General features: G+C 37.3%; 1 protein-coding gene across 5 annotated transcripts in view; it reads left to right on the top strand.

Moving 5' to 3' along the window:
* The window catches only part of XPO1 (exportin 1), a 39029-nt gene that overhangs the window by 6325 nt on the left and 12585 nt on the right, over positions 1-20119 (top strand). For 4 of the 5 annotated variants that reach the window (XM_068675358.1, XM_068675359.1, XM_068675357.1 and 1 more), the window contains 9 exons: positions 1609-1710; positions 5588-5660; positions 13755-13816; positions 13894-13938; positions 14027-14208; positions 14670-14718; positions 14810-14929; positions 15023-15151; positions 18292-18450. In XM_068675358.1, coding sequence (XP_068531459.1) covers positions 1609-1710; positions 5588-5660; positions 13755-13816; positions 13894-13938; positions 14027-14208; positions 14670-14718; positions 14810-14929; positions 15023-15151; positions 18292-18450 — 921 coding nt within the window. Of the gene's footprint in view, positions 1-1608; positions 1711-2903; positions 2968-5587; positions 5661-13754; positions 13817-13893; positions 13939-14026; positions 14209-14669; positions 14719-14809; positions 14930-15022; positions 15152-18291; positions 18451-20119 lie in introns of those variants that run through there. The other variant, XM_068675361.1, reaches the window with a different exon arrangement.

Genomic DNA, 20119 nt, shown 5'->3' with positions numbered 1-20119 from the left:
TCCAGTAGTGTAAGGCTTTGGTGTGTATGAGAGTGAATTTCACAGGGCTTGGGAGAAGGATAGTGAGCATATGTGTATCTTCTTGGTATGCATGTTTGATCCTGTGATATGTTACTGGTATTAGAAGCACCAAGGAGGGTCAGTGTAAAAACGTACCCAAGTTCAGCATGGCTGTAATACAGTGATTCTTTCCCTCTTGAACTGAACTTTCAGCATAGAACTGCTGGATGTTTTAGCTCTGTGGTACTGTGAGAAAATGGTTATGCTGCCTTCTTAGGTCAATATAATACCCAGGTGGTACTGCTCCATGTTGAACCTACAGGGACTTGGTAGTCCAAGTCAGTAATAGACTGGGGAACATTCTGCTGCGCTCAGTTTTCTTCACTAGGGATGTCAGTATTGTATAGATGCCTTTAGACATTTTTTTTTATGTGCTCTCTTAGCTTTGGATTTTAATTCCATAAATTCCATACACAATTTGGCTGTTGCTTGTGTTATATGTGTATTGACTTTGAGTCTTGATGGGGTTTCTGTCATAATGGACAAGTGCGTTTTTTATACTAGTTGATAATTAGCTGAAGTATGTTCTTGTAGCCAACTAGGGGTCTGCATGGCTATAGTAGGGTGTAACTGGTGAAGTTAAAGCTTTATCTGCTTTGTAATTCCGTTGAATTGGCTCTACAGTGCAGTGAGAGAATGAATTAATCTATGTTAATTGCCATGTAACTTTTTCTCATAACTTTGTAAATGTTCATCCTGTTGAGAGAGAGCATCTGGTGCTTGTAGGTGATGCAATTTGCTGCAGGATTTGTCAGTATGCTGCATTTTTGGAAGTGGCTTACATCATTTGGCTTCTTAAAAAGATGTTTATGGACATCTAGGCCTGAAAAGGATACCTAAAATTAATTCACCTGTTTCAATGCATAATTGCTTCAGATGAGGAGTTTTGGCAAGTTATTGAAGCCATAGTACCTAGTATAATGATTGCTTGTGGCAGTCCCAAGGAGGAACAAACTTTTAATGTAACCAGCTGCCCTGCTGCCCCCCAGTAAGTAGTTACTGTTTTTGTAAGCTATTGAATATATCAAGGGATTCCTCACAAGCAGGGATTGGAGAACTTCAGTTCTGCTCTGTGATTCTTCAAAATAAAATCAAAAGTTCATCCGTCAAGAACTTTGCATCATGGTGCAGTACTCCTTGAAGCTGGCTGGTGTCTTATATAAACGCTTCCAGTAAAAAGTAGGAAGTTTGGGTACCCTAGAATAAAATTTTATCTAGAAGAGTTCCTTGGATGGCAGAAAGCTGCTTGCCCTAGTGTGTTGTGTGGCTTTCTCACATCTTCACTGTTGGTCTAGAAGAACTATTCAGGATTGAAGAGGGAAGTAAGTCAATGACCATCTTGCACTAGTGTGTTCCTTGAATTTGATTGTTAAAAGACCTTAATCGACACACAGAAGGAGGTTTAAGTGACCTGTTGCTTCTGATTTAATTCTAACTTGTGGATATGTGATTTAAAGGTGACATAATACATGAATGTCTTAGCTGATAGTATATTTTTTCTAAAATAACCCAATGCTAATGCTGTTTTTTTCCCAAACTTGTTTATAGCAAAGAATGGCTCAAGAAGTCTTGACTCACTTAAAAGAACATCCCGATGCATGGACAAGAGTTGATACTATTTTGGAGTTCTCTCAGAACATGAATACCAAAGTAAGCAAATCAACTTTTATTTATTTGGTTTTCCTCCTTCTTCCATTCATAAACTTTGAGGAAGGTATCTCATTTTTAGCCATAGTCTTTCTTGATTCAAACCACATTTTTTTTATTGTCTTGTTCCCAAAGTTGGCTTTAGATGAGAACCATAAATGGACAAAATATTTAAATCTCCTCTTCCGTTGACAAGTTTTTTTTCCTAAAAAAAAAAAAAAAATTGGAAATAGCATTTTTCTTTTTTTTTCTAAGCCACATACATGCATAATGCCAGTTCCAAAGATTGGTGTGTGTATACATCGAGTAATGGAAAGTCTCCTAGAGCCACATTTTGTCCTTGGGTAAGTGCTTGGCTGTCTTTGATGTTAATGAGAGCCATGTGCACATAACTGAGGAGAGAATTTGTCCCTAGGTATATTGAAGACCAAATAGAAACCTTATTAGGCCAAGATTTTGAGCAGTCAATGAAAGTGAAGCACCCCAAACTCTTTGTATTATGAGATTAGTCTTTACTAATATGCAGAACGCATTTGCTTTGTACTGCTGTTTAAAATCCATCCATCATGGTAGAGACTAAAGGGACAGCATTCAGTATTTGTCTACCATTTTCAAGGCTTTACCAAGATTTCTGCAGTTTGAACAGAAAAGTTGATTGAAATGTATTTTCACTGTCTTAAGTTTGATGATTACCTTAAGTAATGGACGTGCATGTTTTTCTGCTTGATGCACATTGTGTTCGAACAGAAAATGATCATGGTTGGATGGTGTCTGAATTCAGGAGGTTTTCATGAAACCAGTTCAGTTCAAATTTTTTTAATGCTCTAAAGTTCAGGGGAAAACAGTTTAAAGAACTTCCTCAAAGTGCTAACCTATAAGTAACAGTGTTTGCCTGTTTGCTTGCCTGGTAAACTTTGCTTTTTATACTGACAGACATTACTAATGTTTAAGTTGATTTATCAACAGTATTTTTAAAAACTCAAATTTGTCTTGTGAAAAATGAGATGATTAGAGGAACAGAAAGAAAGCAACAGGTAAAGAATTCTTCAATTTACATAAATTGCAAATGATTTGGTGCTAAATTTATGCACTATGACATTTGGCTTTTATGCAATCATATTTTTTTCTTTAATTAAAGCTGTTAACACTACCTGATATTAATCATAATGTTCCATTATGTTGATTGCTTGTAATAGGAAGAAAAGGGGTGTCTTCCTGTGCAACTGACACAGCTAGGCTTTGACGGCAGGCCTCCACAAGGTCTACCCTTTTGATTCCCTTTAACTGAATTCTGTTCATCAATTGTTTTTGTTTCTTGGGAGGTGGGAGGGAGGGGATTTGGTGCATAGAATAAGTAATAAGGGTGCCATAGAAATTTCTACCATAGGGATCATTTCATGTTTTTTTCAGTCTTTGCTGTTACCTGTCCCTCATCTTCATAACTTGGCAGTGAATCGTTGTTAGATGATTAGAAATAAACCAAGAGCAAATGCATATTGGAAAGACTTCTGTTTTTTGCTTGGTTTAAATGTGATAACGTGTGCTGTTTCACTACTAAATAAAAAGTACACCTCCAGTACTTTAGATGGCAAAACTTACAATTGGCATCAGTGACTTTTTTGGACTTGGTGTATCTTTTTTTTTTTTTTTTTATCAGGGAAGTACCAAAAATAATTATAACCATGAAATCAAATAAAAGTTAAATGGAAAAAAACAACATGGCCCCTTGCAGTATGTTCAGGCAGTCTCACAAAACCTTAAAATATGGTACCGCAAGAAAGATGCATAGGTAAAGACTGTATACAGTAACTTTATTACTGTTGCCATTTCATTTCACGTGCAAGTATTAGAGAAAAATGAATATTACTAGTGCTGAGGAAAAGATGAGATGAACGCAAGGCTAGCAGAGGGCAGAATTGAGATTGCATGTACCAAAGAATGAGTAGAAACCTAGACAAGATGAACCTCTATGGCTTAAGGTACGTGAGTCTAAATTAGATACTTGAGTGCATATGGGGGGTATAGGTGTGGCAACTTGCATGCCAAGGTGTGTTGGGGGAGACTGAAGATGATTTCTGCCCATAGTTTCTGTCAAGGTTTTCCTCTAAGTTGTGTTTGGTCATCTGATGTTTTTAAAATGAAATAAGGCTTGCCATTCTGATTTTGAGGCTGAGTAAGTCGACTTGGGGGGTGGGGGGAGAGTAACGTGGAAGCAAACATAACCTTTTCGGTTAGATGAAAAGGCTATTAATAGGTGTGCCTGTACAATCTGGAAATAAAGCTATAGGAAACTTCTGGAAACTATAGGCTAACTTCAGGAAAGTTAGCACTGTCTGATTATCAATGGCCATACTTCCAATGTTGTTAGAAGCTTGTCTAAGTATATTTAGTTTCGTTAGCCTGGATCAGGTGCAGATGACATCTACAAATCCGTGGCAGTAAGTGAAATAGCTTCTTGTGAGGCATTTTACTTAAATTGTTTCCATACATTTTCCTGTATGAGCATCCCCCTTAATTTCTTTTAGTTTTTGTGTGAGATGACTAATGTAAATTTGTAGATTAAAATCTAGTTGATCAACTTTTACTGCTGTTAATGAAGAAAAGAATACCCTGCCAATTTCCTGTTATTGCATAATTTTTTTCCTCTGTACCCAAGACTTTGGAAGATGATGCTATTCTAAAGACACTATTTTGCAGATGCAGGATCCTCACGTGAAGCTGGTGGGAGCTTGGGTCACAGAGGGAAGCGAAGGGGGAGGGAATGTAGGTTATGTTAAGATGAGAACAGCAAAAATGGCATTAAAATGCAATGTAGTTTGGGACAGCCTACATTGTGTTCTTTTAATTAAGCTGAAGTTTATATGATCCCTTTGGTTGAAATGCTTATGATCCTACTTTGTATAACAACTAACCATTTTAAAGAAGAACTCTTATTCTCAGCCAAACTTTTAACTGTAAAAATGTAAGTTTACCTTTCAGGCATTGATATGATACTTTTTTCTTCTTCCTAGGCTGCTGCTGTTTAAAGCAAATGCAAAATTCCCTGTCCAATTTTCTCTGCTGTCTATTCATGCTAATGGGGTTTTACATATTAAAGCTTTTTGATCACATCAAAACTTCTTTCCCTGTTACTTTGAGTTGGCAGTAGGGATAAATGGGCAGAGGGACTGGCCTTACTGATTACTTTGCATACGTAATGTTTTCAGTTAAGAAACTAGGAAGGAATTCCTGAAAGGTAAAAAGATTTCCAAGAACTTAGTCACATTTTTATTGTTCTTTGACTGAGCACAAAAGTTCATCTTTAAATAGTAGAAATAGCTGCCATATCGGGGTGGGTATTGAAATTGAATAAACCTGTGGGTTGTCTTGCTGTTCCTAAAGTAACACACCAGTGAAGTTTGGGAAGTACTTTCTAAAGAAAGTGTCAGAACATGTGATGCTAAGACAAGATTTTTTTTTTCCAGCTCTTAGAGGAACGATAGGAAGCTTGAGACCATCCAAGCTGCTAAATATTTTAGGAGCCTGGTTGTGGTAGTACTTGAACATGTGAGCAGTCATTTATGATGCAAATTCATATCTGGCTGCTACTTTCTCTTTTCCAGATAGCCAAAATTGTCTGCCAGAGGGCTTTTCTTTTTCCCTTTTTTTTTTCCTCCTGGTGTGAGCATGATCAAACAGCAGGACTTAGTATAGCAAAAATAAAACAAGAAAAAATGCATGAAACCTCAGTAAATGGGTGAATAGACATGTTTAATAAATTTGTTAGTTTAATGTTCTTGAAGTCTTAGATATTAAGCGTGAATGTCTGATTGAATGAGAGTCCTGATCGTTAGGTAGTCCTACAGTAATGTACTCACATTTTGCTCTTCTCCAATTTCAGTATTATGGACTGCAAATCTTGGAAAATGTGATAAAAACAAGATGGAAGATTCTTCCGAGGAACCAGTGTGAAGGTAGGGAGAAAATTTTTGCCTTGTCTTCTAACATACATATGCTAATTGAGATTTAGGCCATCAGTCCCCACATAAATAACTTCCAAGTTCAAACACAATGAGGCTAGTAGCGTTTTGTAATAAGACATCTGTGTTTCTGGATGATGTCTCCATGTCTTGCCCCTTTTGCCATAGTGGTTTCAGTAGGATGGCAAGCACCTGAAATTCTAAGTGTCATGGGAAGGTAAAAGGTGGACTGATACTTTTAAAACATCATCACTTAACATTGTATTGATTTGTAGGCCAAACTTAATCTGAAGAGGCTTCTGGGGCTGGCTTCTGGCTTTGAAGTGGAGATGTGGATTCTCTGTGCTTGGCAGTCTTCAGCCTGTCTGGGCTGTATATACAGCCGCACCAATACGCGCTCATTTTTCTGATAGACTGCTGCCTCTTGTAGCATATGCAGCTTTGACTCTTTTGAACTCGTAAGCAGTCACAATTATTTTAAAATAGAAATGGTATTTAAGTAGAGTGTCTTGTTTGTTAATGGTCATTCATTCTTTAACGCAGTGAGGTACTATGAAGTCTTTTAATTTGTGTACATGTATGTACAGGTAGACTGCAAATAAACTGCAGTGTAGGGCAAACTCCAGTCTTAGTCACTGCAATGAATTTGCAAGCCCTAAAACACAGGGTTCTTATTCTTTCTTCCCTTTTGGCTTGCAATATGTGCTGAATTTTGGAGGTTTGTTAGTACAGTTACAGTAAACAGAGGTACCTCAGTAGTACAGAATTACCGCACGTTCACAAAGCTTTCTGTCAAGTCATGAAACTTAGCTTTCAGAGAAGTAAGTATAACTGCTTAAATTCTTGACATTTCAAAACTTAAATGTTGTCACCATTCTATACTTGTCTTTTTACTAAATACTGGCTTTGGAACACATTAAAGTTATTCCAAATTTCCGTGTTCTGCTGCGAGCTATTTTTAAAGTGTGAAGCTGTGCTTTGAAGTTTTACTGCCAGTACTTAAGTTCTGAAACTATATTGATTAAAATGCACTTGTAAATGTTGATGAAAACAAATGTGGCGAGGGAGGTTTCCACGTCTTTGCAGTTATTTTCCTTACCTCACCCCAGTAGGCTGACAGGTATAGCGTAGCTCTTGAAGTCAGTTTGGTTTCGCATTCATTCTGTTAGCGGCAGCATTAGACTTGTATGAAACAGCTTCAACTGAGGCTTAAATACAGCTTTGTCTTTTTAAGAAACAAGCCGAGCAGTCACCCTGAAGTTAAGTCTTCTGTGTGCGTTTAGTAGAGTATCTTCACATACTCATATATCCACGTTCCTGACTAAGAGCACTTGGTTTCAGTGTTTGGAAGTTGTTCTCAAAGATTTTGACTGTTGGAGCAGGGCGGGAAGGCAGTAAGGAGTAAGTGGTTTTGAATTAGGTACAAACTCAGCTTACCTAGTGTTTGCTGGTGGAAGAAGCTATAGTTGAGTAGGAGGAGTAAGAGGTAGACTTGCTTGGTAGTTTGGTGCTGGACAAATGCCAAATAGAGAATATAATTCAATAATCACAAGTTGTAAAGATACTCAATGCATACACGATAATTGGTGGTGGTATGATGAGGATGCTGGCTGTGCTTTGGCACCTGCTATCCCATCTGTTCTTCAGGTGCCAAAGCACCTTTAGCAAAGTACCAAGGCTTTACATGACTTCAATGCATTCCGGAAGTGATATATTTGAGTTAGTGTTTTGTACTTTTATTTTGCTGTCTGCAGTCAAGGTAATATTGTTTGACTAGTTGCCCTCTGAGAAGATGGCAACATTAGATATACTATATATAGCGTGTATATATATATACTACACTATATACGTGTATAATAGATACAGTACAATGGAAAAAAAAATAATTACTGTTGGAAGTTCTGCAATCATTCAATTATAATTTTAGGAATTCTGTTCTTATTTTGTCTGATTTTTGCCCTTCTGAAAATGGCAGAGGAAAAGATTATCCTTCATCCTAACAAATGAGTATCTTTCGTTCAACCTTTCAAAACATTTGTACTTGTACAGAGCCAAACTGAAATTGTGAAATTGACTTAATTTAGGGGAAATGAATCAGATGGCTTTTACTTGTCTGGTTTCTCCAGTGCATTGATGGAAGAGAAGCCAAGTGTGTACCATCTCATTTGGTCCATCTCGGCCTCAATAATAAAAACTATTGGAGGAAAAAAGATAAAAGTAGCAATAAACCTATCTTGATGTTTCATTTCTGATCTGGTTTAATCTGGACTGTGGCCATAGTTGCAGCTGGCTGGTAAAGATTGATGGTGGGTGGTACAAGAGAAGTTGCTCCTAAATTCCTTCCAGTGGTTTAATTACTTGGGAGCTGAGAAGACTGGTTACATTGAGGATTCTGACCCCAGTATTCCCTATTGTTGGGGGGAATTTCTTATTTAAAGTGTAACTACTAAAATATGGGTTCAGGGAACAGAAATGTAATATAACAAAGTAAAGTTTAGTAGCAAAGCTCTTCATGCAGGTTACCTCAGTTGATTTCTAATTGTGCCTTTAAAAAACTTGTTATGCTTGATTTGTATAACAATCATAGCTGATGAACCTTACTTGCCTTATGAAGGACCTAAATCAATTTATTAGAAAAGACTGTTTTTCCCTTGTAGCAACAGCAGTGTTTAACAATTGAAGTCAAGAGTAGATCTAACTTGAGCATCAGTGAAATAAAAAGTTACTGAAGCAACCTGTCTGAAGGTTCTCGGAGAAATAAACCAATGCCATAATTATGGAGCCTGAGCCATAACCTTGCTTCTCAGATTTTTGTAGCTGTACTTGAAGCTGTACATCAGAATGTCTTGTTGGGTCTTGAGGCTAGCCAGGGTTTATTGCTTCTGACTGTGTTTAGGAGGTTTTAGCTTCCAGCCTAGAATTCCAAATGCTAGAAGGGAAATGGGCTTTCTTCAGAAGATGTGTTCTTTGGACATGAACCTCAATTCCTAAACTTACTCTTATTTTTAAATAGCTTTTAGCTTTGAGTTCTTCTGGCCCTGTTGCCTTTTAACTTGTAAAAAGTTACTGTATTCCTCAGGTGTTGTTGATTTTTTTCTTTTTTTTTTTAAAGATTGAGAATTGTAAGCATTTCTGGAGAGTTCGTCTTGTGTGTATACAAATGATGTGGTGTGTGTGGTTTTCCTTCAAACCTTATTGAGGCTGCTTCAGTATAAGAAAGCCAGGCATATTCCAGAACACCCGATAAGGTGGTGAACTTGTTTATTTCTGGACCATTTTAATCTATAGAAAAAAAAAAATCAGTTTGAGGTGATGCTACACTGTTTTAAACACCGATACTCTGTAAAGTTGGTTGTTTAATAACGCTTTCAAAGGATGTCATTTGGTCAAAGTGCTATGGTCTTGATAGGATTTTCTCTTTCAGTGTGAAAACCTGCCTAGAAATAAAAGCTTCTTGGTCTTACAATTTGGAGATACGTTTCATTAATCCTGCAATGTGAAATGTAATTTTGTTCCTGTGAACAGAGAGAGCTTGTATGGAGTGTTTTGAGTTGGCATGGATAAGCACTTCCTCATTATGAAACCTGAATTGCTTGTACAACTTTTCTCATTTTCAAATGGAGGGGAAAAAAAAAACAAACCACTGAAGTGTTCAGAGAGATGCAGTTTTGTGGCTTGTAGGAAGGTCCTGGAGTTAAGTACACAGCTTTTGATGCAGTGGAAACTGATATAGAAGAGATTTTTCGGTGAAGAGATTAGATACCTTAATGGAAATTTCTGGCATACTTATGAAGAGATGATTTTTTGATGGTGTCTGTGATGAAGGGGCAATTATATACATGGCACTTCTGGGGAGGGAAAACAGGCAAGATCTATCCTTTGTGCTTTTTTAAAGAATTTTAATCACTTTTTTATACTTGTACTGAAAAAACAAATAGTGAACCTAAACAAAAACTGTTTGGGAAGATGGTCTTTGGGACAGGAGAGGAATGCATTGTCAAAAGTAAAGATAGTGCTTAAGCTGCATAACTAGTCTTAGAACACTCAGTTAAATGTGAACTTGTACACATACGAACCTCTCTAGAAGGAATAATCCAGCTTTATGATTTCAAGCTCTATTTGTGGTTGCAAGTTAGTTTTCATTGGATTGTCCACCTGTTCCACTTTGGTATTGTCTTATTTAAGCAAAAAATGTGCTCATTGTAGCAAAGTAGTGTAAACTCATGTTTGCAGCACCAGCTATTGCAATTTTAAACACTTCGGAAGTGTTGTTTGTGCTCCGTAATTGGATAAAAGGATGTGCTTGTGCATCTTAAGTTCAAGACATGGTTTTGTCTATAGGTGTGTACTTGCTGAGTGTGTGCACTCACAATAACGTGCTGTAACTCTGTCATGATAGGAGCTGCTCTGAGAGCAGATTACATAGCTTAGATGAGATATAACTGCTTGTACAAGCACATGGAAAGATAAAGCTGAAGGATATTTCACACTTATCACTTTATACTGGCCGCAGAGCTTGGCGATGTTAGGGAATGTGATGTTCCTTTCTCCCCTGTCAGTGCTAACTTGTACAGACTGGGTGACCTATGAAAACACTTTTCCTTCAGGAAATCTTGCGATTTCCCTTAAGTCTGTAGAAAATGAACTTCCACATAAGGACTACATGTAATGCTCATCCAGAAGCTTTGTGAAAGGCCTTCAATCGGAGGAGTATGGTTGCAGTGTTCTGCTAGTGTCCTTGCTCTGTCTTCCTTCTGTACATTGCTTACCAGATAATTCTAACAACAGTTCTAGACCAGGCCTTCTGACAGCAGCCTGGCTGGACAGTCTGTCAGTGAACTGGAACGTGGTCTGATGTTGGAGCTAGGCTGATGGTGTAGTTGTCTGCTGTGGGATACAGCTGAGAAGGGACCCCGGCTTTGAGCAAGTACTGGTGCTTCTCTGGCCCTTCAGTGAGCGGGGTTTGGGCAGCTAAGCTGGTGCTAAGATAGCTCAGTTTCAATGTTGTTTTGAAACTTCATTGGTAGTTTTCTACTAGCTGAGCCTACAAACCAGTCCATGAGCAGGAGCTGCGTCTGCCGGTGCCTTCCCATTGATGGTGGTGGAATGCAGAACAGGGACCTCCCCTTGGTCTGGGTTGTCATGAGATGAGCGTAGTTGTGATGTCGAATGATCCTTGAAGGATGTTAAAGGAGGGGTCTGGACTTGGCTATTTTTCTTGCCATCTTCGGGCCTTGTTAAGAGCTGCTGTGATTGAAAGGGATCTCCTAGGCTTGTGTGGCTTGTACACGTGCTTTCCTCAGGTCCTCAAAACACATTGATTTTAGCAAATACAAGGGACTGTTACCCTCAGTTTCTTGGACTCGTTCCACTGAAAAACGTCAACAAGCATATGTGTTGATTTCTGTAATGATATAAAGATAAATAGCTATTTCTTCTACTCAGAATTATTTCCTTTTTCCTATGGAATGGTTATAAAAACCAGAGCTATTAAATATAGAGCAGAAACTATAGTACTTTTTTTCTTTGCAGAAAAAGGGTAATTATGGAGAAAATGCAACTTATGCCAAAAAAAGCATTAGAGAATTGGATGGCTGCTATGTTTGAGGGATTAAGACTGTGACTGTTCCCTGGATGGAAGACCTTAGAAGCTTGCAGCATGACATTTGAAAACTAGTGAGCTGTTCAGGTTGTCTGAGCTGTGGTCACTGTTTTTTTTTTTTTTTTTTTTCAATGGAGAAGGTTTGGAGCTGAGCAACTGCTTCCACTTGCAGATCTCACAGTGAGATCAACAGTAGCATGACATTCAAGTTGCAACTGAACAGCCTAATTCTATCAATGCAGCAAGATAGAAAATAGACAGTTTGGAGTAAGAACAATGTTCTTAAGAACAACATTCACTTTCTAGTTCTGTTTTTAGAATGAAAGGAGTTGCAGCAATAGTCTTCCCTCAGTGGTTTGGCAGACAGTTAAAATAGTTTAGCTTCTGGCACTGGAAGCCTCTTTCCGTACTATTTTGGGGGCTTTAACATCTCACTTATGAATTACTGTAATGCTTCATCAAACTGTGGTATGTTGTGTTTTTTTTTTTTCTTCTGAAAAGGCCTCGATTGTTAGGTCAGGACCATGATGTCAGGGCAAGTCCAGTGCTTGATAATAACTCCAGTGGTTGACAGTGATATGTTTTGTTAATGAGCATGCTTCTAGAGTAGCGTGGGTTGATCCCAGCTGATAATGATGAAATCTTCAATTTGTAGTTGGAACGACCTGCAGGACAGCTACTGTGTACTATACATCTAATAGCTTAAAGTCTAGACCTGCTGCTTCCAAATTTCAGGAGAATGCAATTAAAAAACTGAATGAGCTGTTCCTTTTGCTCAGGCTTGAAATGCAAAAAAAGGCTAATTTTGGCCAAGTAAGTCCTAAAAATGTTTTATAATTCAGTGTAGTGGCTGGGGGGAAAAGAAATGTCTTGAATATAAGGCCTTTGTTTTGCTTAAATGACAACTTTATTTAAAAAAACAAAAAAACGCTTCTAAGTATGCATTTTGTCTGTATGTGTCAGTTGACTGTCTTGCTGAAGAAATGATTAAAATCAGATTTTGGCTCTGTTAAGCTTAATAGTAAAATATATACATGCTCTAAAACTTTTTCCTGTGGCAAGAGAATTCTTGTCTGGTTTGAAATGTTTAATCCCTGATACATTCAGTTTGATCATTGTGTCAAAGCTATAATAAAGTAGAACCATTAGTAGTGCTCATGTGGTTCATGAGTCTAGATCCTCTGTGCAAGCCTTTTCTTGAAGTTGGACACTTTGTAGAGGATGGGTTTTAGTATGTATATTGAGATGAAAAGTCACTCGGAAAGCCATTGTTCCCGTGTCTTCAGTGCTTGATAGGTTAGTGGTGGGGAGGGAATTGAGGATTAGGTGGTAAAATGGGACTGTAGGCAGTATAAGTTGCTATGGTCTTTTTTCTTGTGGTGAAGCAGAAAATTCAGGTTATTTTAAAACACTTTGTGAAAGTAATGCAATGAAACAAATGATACAAATGCAGGCTGTTTCCAGTTGACATGATTTTAAGCAAAAAAGGCAAAAACAAGCTCCAGTTAAAAAAAAAAAAGTGTTCTGTAATACATAATAACCTTGTGTGACAAAAAGAACATGGTATTCCAGATGCAAATGCAACAGGCTACAGTGGTGAATACAATTCTAAGTAGTATTCTTGCAAAGCTGTGCAGGCAAAACTTTGTAAGCTGAGGCATGCTGTTCCACTGGAGGTGTGTTGTGTGAATTCCTGGTGTCAGAATGGATGTGTACACCTAAGTACACTGGAGCATCTCAGAATCGTTACATACTGTAGAGGTGATGTCCCAGACATTGGCTGTAATTCTAGCCAAGTTGTTGAAACTGGAGACATGCTTAGAAAGCTCTTCTTATTCTTGGAGTTTGTTTTATTAATAAGGTGTTAGTCAGAGATGCTGGTGAAAGGACTATCTTATTGTATTTTGTTTTGCCATTGGAAGCATTGGGCTAAAGCTGGAAGAATATATTTGCCAACTTTGGAGTTGTTAGGTATGACCTGAAAGTGGTAATGGGGTAGAAATGCAGTTGGCTGAGGGAGCTCTACAACAGCACTTGTAAGAACTTATCACAACACGTGTTGTGACGGGACAGTGCTTAATGCCATCTTTCTGTCTTCAGCCTAATGCAGTGTTCTGCAGTGCTACTGATGCAGGGTTCATTACATTTTCTTGCAGCCTTTGGGAAGCTGATAGGTTGATGGGGTGTAAATTACTATACTTATAAATTCAGGAACTTACTGTAGTCCTTAGTCTGATTTTCTTTTGTCAAAATAGCTTAATCTGTAAACCATTTTGTACATCTGAAATTCTCTTGCAGAATTGATACAAAGGTGAGTTTTTGCTATATAGCACGCAAATCAAGAGCCATGCACACTTATACGTGAATATTTGTTCCTTAAAGGTGCTTCTTTTTAAAGATGAGAGAAGAATTTCAATTCAGAAGTATTTATTATTACATTAATGTCATTCAGAATAGTTGAAAATAAATCCTCAATTCTTCTGCAGGTATAAAAAAGTACGTTGTCGGCCTAATTATCAAGACTTCTTCTGATCCAACGTGTGTAGAAGTAAGTGAAGTATTTTCAGGGGAGCAAAAGGGAGGCAAATGATTTGCATAATCTGACTTCTCTTTTCTGTTCTCCAGAAAGAGAAAGTGTACATTGGAAAACTGAATATGATTCTTGTTCAGGTAAGTTAGACTTCATGAAGTTTTGAATCTTGTCAAAAAGTATTTGCTTTTGCATAAGTACCTAATGTATGGACGTTTCCCTTTTCAGATTCTGAAACAGGAATGGCCAAAGCACTGGCCAACTTTTATAAGTGATATTGTGGGAGCGAGCAGGACTAGTGAAAGCCTTTGTCAGAACAATATGGTGATCCTTAAACTATTGAGCGAAGAAGTGTTTGATTTTTCCAGTGGCCAGATAACTCAAGTGAAAGCTAAGCATTTGAAAGACAGGCAAGTATATATATTTAGTCCCTCGTAAATAGTGTCTACTTTGTGCCTGCTGCCAAGTAGTTTTTCTCGCTGTGGGGTTTTCAGTAAAGAACTACATCTGTCTAATTTTATTGCTGAGATTTGTAGAATACTGTTTTTTCTTTTAAAGCAAGATTGTTGGGTGGTACCAAACTTCGTAAGTATATTCCTGCATTATTGCAAATAGCCTCTTTTGACTGATGGTTCTAGCCTTTTAACAGAGATTTCAGTGTTTGAAGACAGAATTTCTAGGCACAGATTTTGTACCACTTCAAAAATAGAAAGTGTTGTTCCCATCAAAACTTCTAAGAAGTTGGGTGGCTTGTGAATACCTCCATGGATGTAGGCCTTCAGGACTTGTTCTCTAAAAACAGACACTTTGGTTAAAATGGATTGTTTATGGAATGTGGAAATGATTAATTTTTGACTTTTGTTTCTTATAGTATGTGCAATGAGTTCTCTCAGATATTTCAACTGTGTCAGTTTGTGATGGTAAGTATTATTTTTAAATTTTTAACCTTTCTTCCATTCCACCCCCTCTCCATCATGCCGAGTAACACCAGACTTTAATGTGTTCTTACAGGAAAACTCCCAAAATGCTCCCTTAGTTCATGCAACGTTGGAAACCTTGCTACGATTTCTGAACTGGATTCCTCTGGGATATATATTTGAGACCAAGTTAATCAGCACACTAATATACAAGGTATTGATGTAATTATTGATGATTCTTTAATTCAAAAGTTACAAAACTTAGTGTGCAGCACTCTTGTAAAATGCTTTTTTCTTTTCTCAATAGTTCTTAAATGTTCCCATGTTTCGGAACGTCTCTTTGAAGTGCCTCACAGAGATTGCAGGTGTCAGTGTAAGCCAGTATGAAGAACAGTTTGTAACACTTTTTACATTGACCATGATGCAGTTAAAACAGGTAAGGTTCTAGTGAATCTGTTTTCTTTTTAAAAAAAAAAATCAACTTCTGTAGAACCTATTTCAATTTATAAATAAATATTCATTATAGAGATCTTGATAGGAGAAATGTTTCTCTTCATTGTGTCCTCTAATAGTATTTTTTTGCTTGATCAGAAGATGTTAAGCGTATTTTCTAGAACTCCAGATTACATCTGTATTTCTGATGGACTGTTTGATTTTGGTTAATTCAAGAGCTGCATTGAACACTTGGGTTGTCTGATGAGGAAAGTTGAGAGAAATGCAGCAAACTTTGTTCTACATAGCACATGAGGCCTAAACTGTCTTAACCTCTACAAGCTGCTGTTTTAGTGTTAGAAAGTGGTGGAAGTTTGTCACATAAATCCCTACTTCTAATTATATAACCTGCTAATTCCTCTGAGCAGTTCAGATTCTTCAGGTACATGAGGTTGTATCTTTCCTAGTTATAACCGTCCACATCAGATGCAAATACAAGTGGGGTGTTCTGTTGTTTGGTTGGTTGTTTTTTTTTTGTGTGTGTGTGTCGGGGGGAGGAGGTAGGTTGAACTCGTGCATGGCAGTGGTAAATCATCCTTTGATCTTTTTAAGCATCATATAGGACGGATACTGTCTTTCTAATTTCTATGAGAATATTCATAATGTTAAAATTACGGATGTTTCTGAAGAACATTTTGAATAGTGTTAAAATGCAGTTATTTTTGAACAAGTTCCCCATAAACATGTCTACTGATTTGAAGGCAAATTAGCTTGCTCTGAGAATAATTCCTAGTAACGTATTATTTTGGGGATATTAGTGGTATGCTTAATAGCTTAAATCATTTTATCATAAAAATGCTGCCTTCGAGACTGTGGCTTCACTTCAAATCTGAATGTTTGAATAACTTTGACTTGCAGTACTTTTATTCTGAAGATTACAATATTATGGTAATGATATTCTTCAATGATAAGTAGTATAGTTTTCCGTGTATCTGGTAAGGATGACTTATCTTAAACTTCAGAGTGGCTTGGACTATACGGCTTACCCTTTCTGGAGGGTGAGGACTGTTAGGAGTGAAATTCTATGCTGTTCCATGTAAACAGTTTTTTACTGTAATGAAGTAACTGTTAGATTTGCTAGAGGATACAAATGTTTTGTAATCCAGTACTTTTTCAGGTGCTTTTCTTGATTAGCAAAGGTACCTGGCAGCTTTGTGTATTGACTTCAATCTCTGTTGAAATGTTCTTAAATACTGTATGTGACAAATGATGTGGAATTTATGAAGAAATGCTGTATTGTCACTTCCAAGCCTGAAGGAAAGTAAGGCCATTTTAAGAGCTACATTTAATATTATGAAACTCATGCCTCTCAGCAACAGATGTACTGAATTCTTCAAAGAAGAAATTGAACTGTTACTTTATTAGTGATAACCATGGACTATAAGTGTGTTGCCACAATATAAATTGGTTTACTTCTGTTCTTCTGACATTGAAGTATAAAGATGAGTTTGTGATACAAATGAGCCAACGTGTGCTTGGTCCGCATTTGGGGGAATGTGTAAGAATGTGTTTCTTTGACCTCTTTTCCTTGATTTTGCCAGTTCTAAATGTTCTGTTCAAAACCATGTTTCCCTGTAACTTCTTCAACAAATTCTGTCCCCTGAATTCTAAGGTTTAAGTCTTAAAGGTGCAGGAGTTAATTCTGCTTCCAGTGTTGTATGCCTTGTTTCTTTTGGCCTATTTCTGTTCTGGAATACTGGCTAATGAGGGGAACCATGATTATTTTCAACATGTCATTGACTACCCACAGATAAGTCTTCTAAGATGCAGGTAATTTTTGTCAGGAATACGACAGCAAGCTATAAGCAGATACTGGGCTCTAAAATTATCTTATTTTCAGTTGTACCTTGCAAAAGGAGATTGACCAAGGGTAAAAAATAGTTCTTACAGAAAGTATTCTGTCATCCTGGGGTTACATATAAAAGCATTTATCTTTCTGAACCTGGAGAATTAGTAATTCAGTGGGCTAGCCGCTACCACTAGTTGCTTCTGAAGCCAGCAGTTTATTAGCAAATAGTACTTACGCTAGGCAGGGGAGGTGCTGCTGTTGGCTCAGCGCACATTATTTAAGCTCAAGCAGATGCCACAAATTTGTACTAAGCTTTACTTTTTGAGGATAGGGGAATAGAACATGGTGCTTCACATTTGCCCGTCTTAATGGAAGATATCTTCATGCCAAAGCTTTTTTGAGTGCTTCTTAACAATTAGATTGTCTATTTTTTAACTGTCTATTTTTCCTGTATTTATAGTGTTAGTCCATCTTTGAAGTGCTTTAGGAAAGGCATATTGCTGTTTGTGTTGCATCTCTTTCCTGATCCCCCCCACTAAAGACTTAAGCTGGAGCTATAGGTTTTTTATTTAGTTATAATTAGACTTAAAGGAAGGTGTTTTTTTTTTTTTTTTTCAGACACACAAATTACTGTGTGTTAAGTGTTTGAACACTGTCTTATTTATTTTTTTAAAGATGATGCTCTTGATTCTAAATGCAAATACCCATGGCCTAAGTTTTTTTTCCTTAAAAGAAAAGTTGAATGCCATCTTGGGTATTTAGCATGTTTTGCAACTTGCAGGTTTTTAGTGTAATTGTTGCATCTGAACTTGAAGCAAACTTGCATTTATTTGGCCTGAAAGAATCAGGACATAGAAAACTTCTTCTTTACCTCTGAAGAGACCCACCAAATCTTGAATATTTTCCAATCTTTCTTATTAATTTGTAAATATTATGGGAGAGGTCTTTCATGTTGTTTTAAAGTTATGACAATATAATGTTACTGGGTATAGGTAACACACCATTTTGTGGAATGGCTTTGCCCAATGCCAGCAGAAAATGTCTCTGAATAGGGTAATATTACCCTTGTCTCTACTCTTAGAAGGGGTAGCATGTTCATGTATACGTTCATGTTTTCATCCTACTGTCCATTTTGGAGACAAGTATGAAGTGAAGGAGCAGGAAGACATTTGGAAGAGGGCCCTATAAAGGGGATGTTATGAAGGCTTTTTTTCCAAAACAGTGAAATAGTTGTTAATAAACAGTATTTCTACTTGCTTACAGGACATTATTGATCATGTCTATCTTTTTATTAGATGCTTCCTTTAAATACCAATATCCGACTTGCATACTCAAATGGGAAAGATGATGAACAGAACTTCATTCAGAATCTCAGTTTGTTTCTCTGCACGTTCCTCAAGGAGCATGGTCAACTTATAGAAAAAAGATTAAATCTGAGGGAAACATTAATGGAGGTAAGTTGCTTAGTTTATCCAGTTTATAAATGTAGTGTGTACTCATACTCGAAGGATGTGATGGTATAATCTCTCGATTCCTTTGGGAGGAAAAAAACATTTTTTATAATTAGTAAATCATGTGAATACAAGAAAGCTTCCAAAAATTTTTCCCACTGTGCTTCAATGGTGTTTTAGTTTCAGTGATTCTATATTAGAAATTAAGCCTAAAAATCATAGGTTTTTCTTTCCTCGTTCTTAATTGCTCCTCCTTGAAAGTGTAAATACATCTTTAAAATAAGTTGAGAAATACGGTGTATTCTTTTCCATGGGTCTTTACAGACGATATTTGTTTAGCACACATACACAGATAGTAGTTGCTACAACTTCTGACAGCTTGTGTGTGAAGTAAAGTAACACGCTTTCTCTTCATTCAACATCCAAACTTGTTTTCTAGGGTACAGCACATGCCGTAGTTCAGCTCTCCTGTCTTGGTGTAGCTTCTTACCTAATTTGCCACTTCCCAAAGTTTGACTGAAATGCCTTGAATGTTGTCCTTGAGGATTATATTCAGTTCCTGTGCAATAAGCGTGACTGCTATACATTGCCTTCAGTGCCAGAGCTCTAGCAAATTACTACTTACTGAGCACACTTTATTATAGTGTTACAGGTCTTGGCAGAGGACCCGTGATCCGTGATTATCAACTATCTTACAGCAGTTGCTGAGAATAAGACTTAGTTATCCTTCCTTTCTGTTTTTCCCTTTCCTTTCTTTTTTTTTTTTTTTAACTGTGAATAAAAGATTTGCTGAGGATGAGCTGTTCTGTGGTGACTTCTTTGCTAGCTCCCTCCCGCTGAGCTCCAAGGGGATGAAACTGGCTCCATAGCCCCTTGAAGCACCACTTCCAGTGTCCCAGAATTGAGCCTTCTGCAGGTATGGAGGCATAGGGCGAGGAACTGCCCTGACACATGTAGAAAAACAAAACTCCAGTTTAAACTTGGAGACCAGGTGTCATTGGGAGGGTCCAATTTGCAGGTGCACTACTTCTAATCCATCTGAATTCTAGTCAATCTTCCATCTATAGTATTCTCAATACATTTCTCCTCCAGACAGTTCTCTACCCAAAAAAAAAAAAAATTTATTCATGAGCTTGTTTAGGAAATAAACTAGAAGAGAATTCTTAGTCCATTAACGAAAAAAAAAAATCTGTTCCTGAATAATTGCTTAACTCAAACTTCACAAACTTTCACAAAATAGCTGTCAGTCAGGGACCACTGCTCACGTTTTGGCCTGTGTTGAGGCTTTATTAAGAAGATAGTGTAAACAGCTGAAGTTGTTGCCTGTCCTGTGGAAGTGTTTGTAAGTTGTAGTGCAGTTTTTATATCTTGTCACCTGTCCTGTTCAGTGTGACCACGTTAAAATATTTAACATCTTTAAAATAGATGTCTACAAAATTCAGTTCTGAATGAGTTTGTGTCTTCTCTAGGATGTTAAAATGTTAAACCAGAATTCTTAGGGTTGCTTGAAATTGTTGCAAATTTGACTCTTGTAACCCATGCTGTAACAGAACATAGTGAAAAAACTTTTTAAGGTAGCTGTGTAATTCTAACCTATTTACTCTTGCACTGTGGAAGTAGCTGACCACCTAGGAAACTGTTCCACGGAGTCATTGGTGCCTTGTAGACTAGT

This window comes from Anas acuta, chromosome 3 (assembly GCF_963932015.1).
Source record: "Anas acuta chromosome 3, bAnaAcu1.1, whole genome shotgun sequence".
Taxonomy (NCBI): domain Eukaryota; kingdom Metazoa; phylum Chordata; class Aves; order Anseriformes; family Anatidae; genus Anas; species Anas acuta.
The sequence above is the reverse complement of the archived record's forward strand: the minus strand, read 5'-3'. Positions and strand labels throughout refer to the sequence as shown.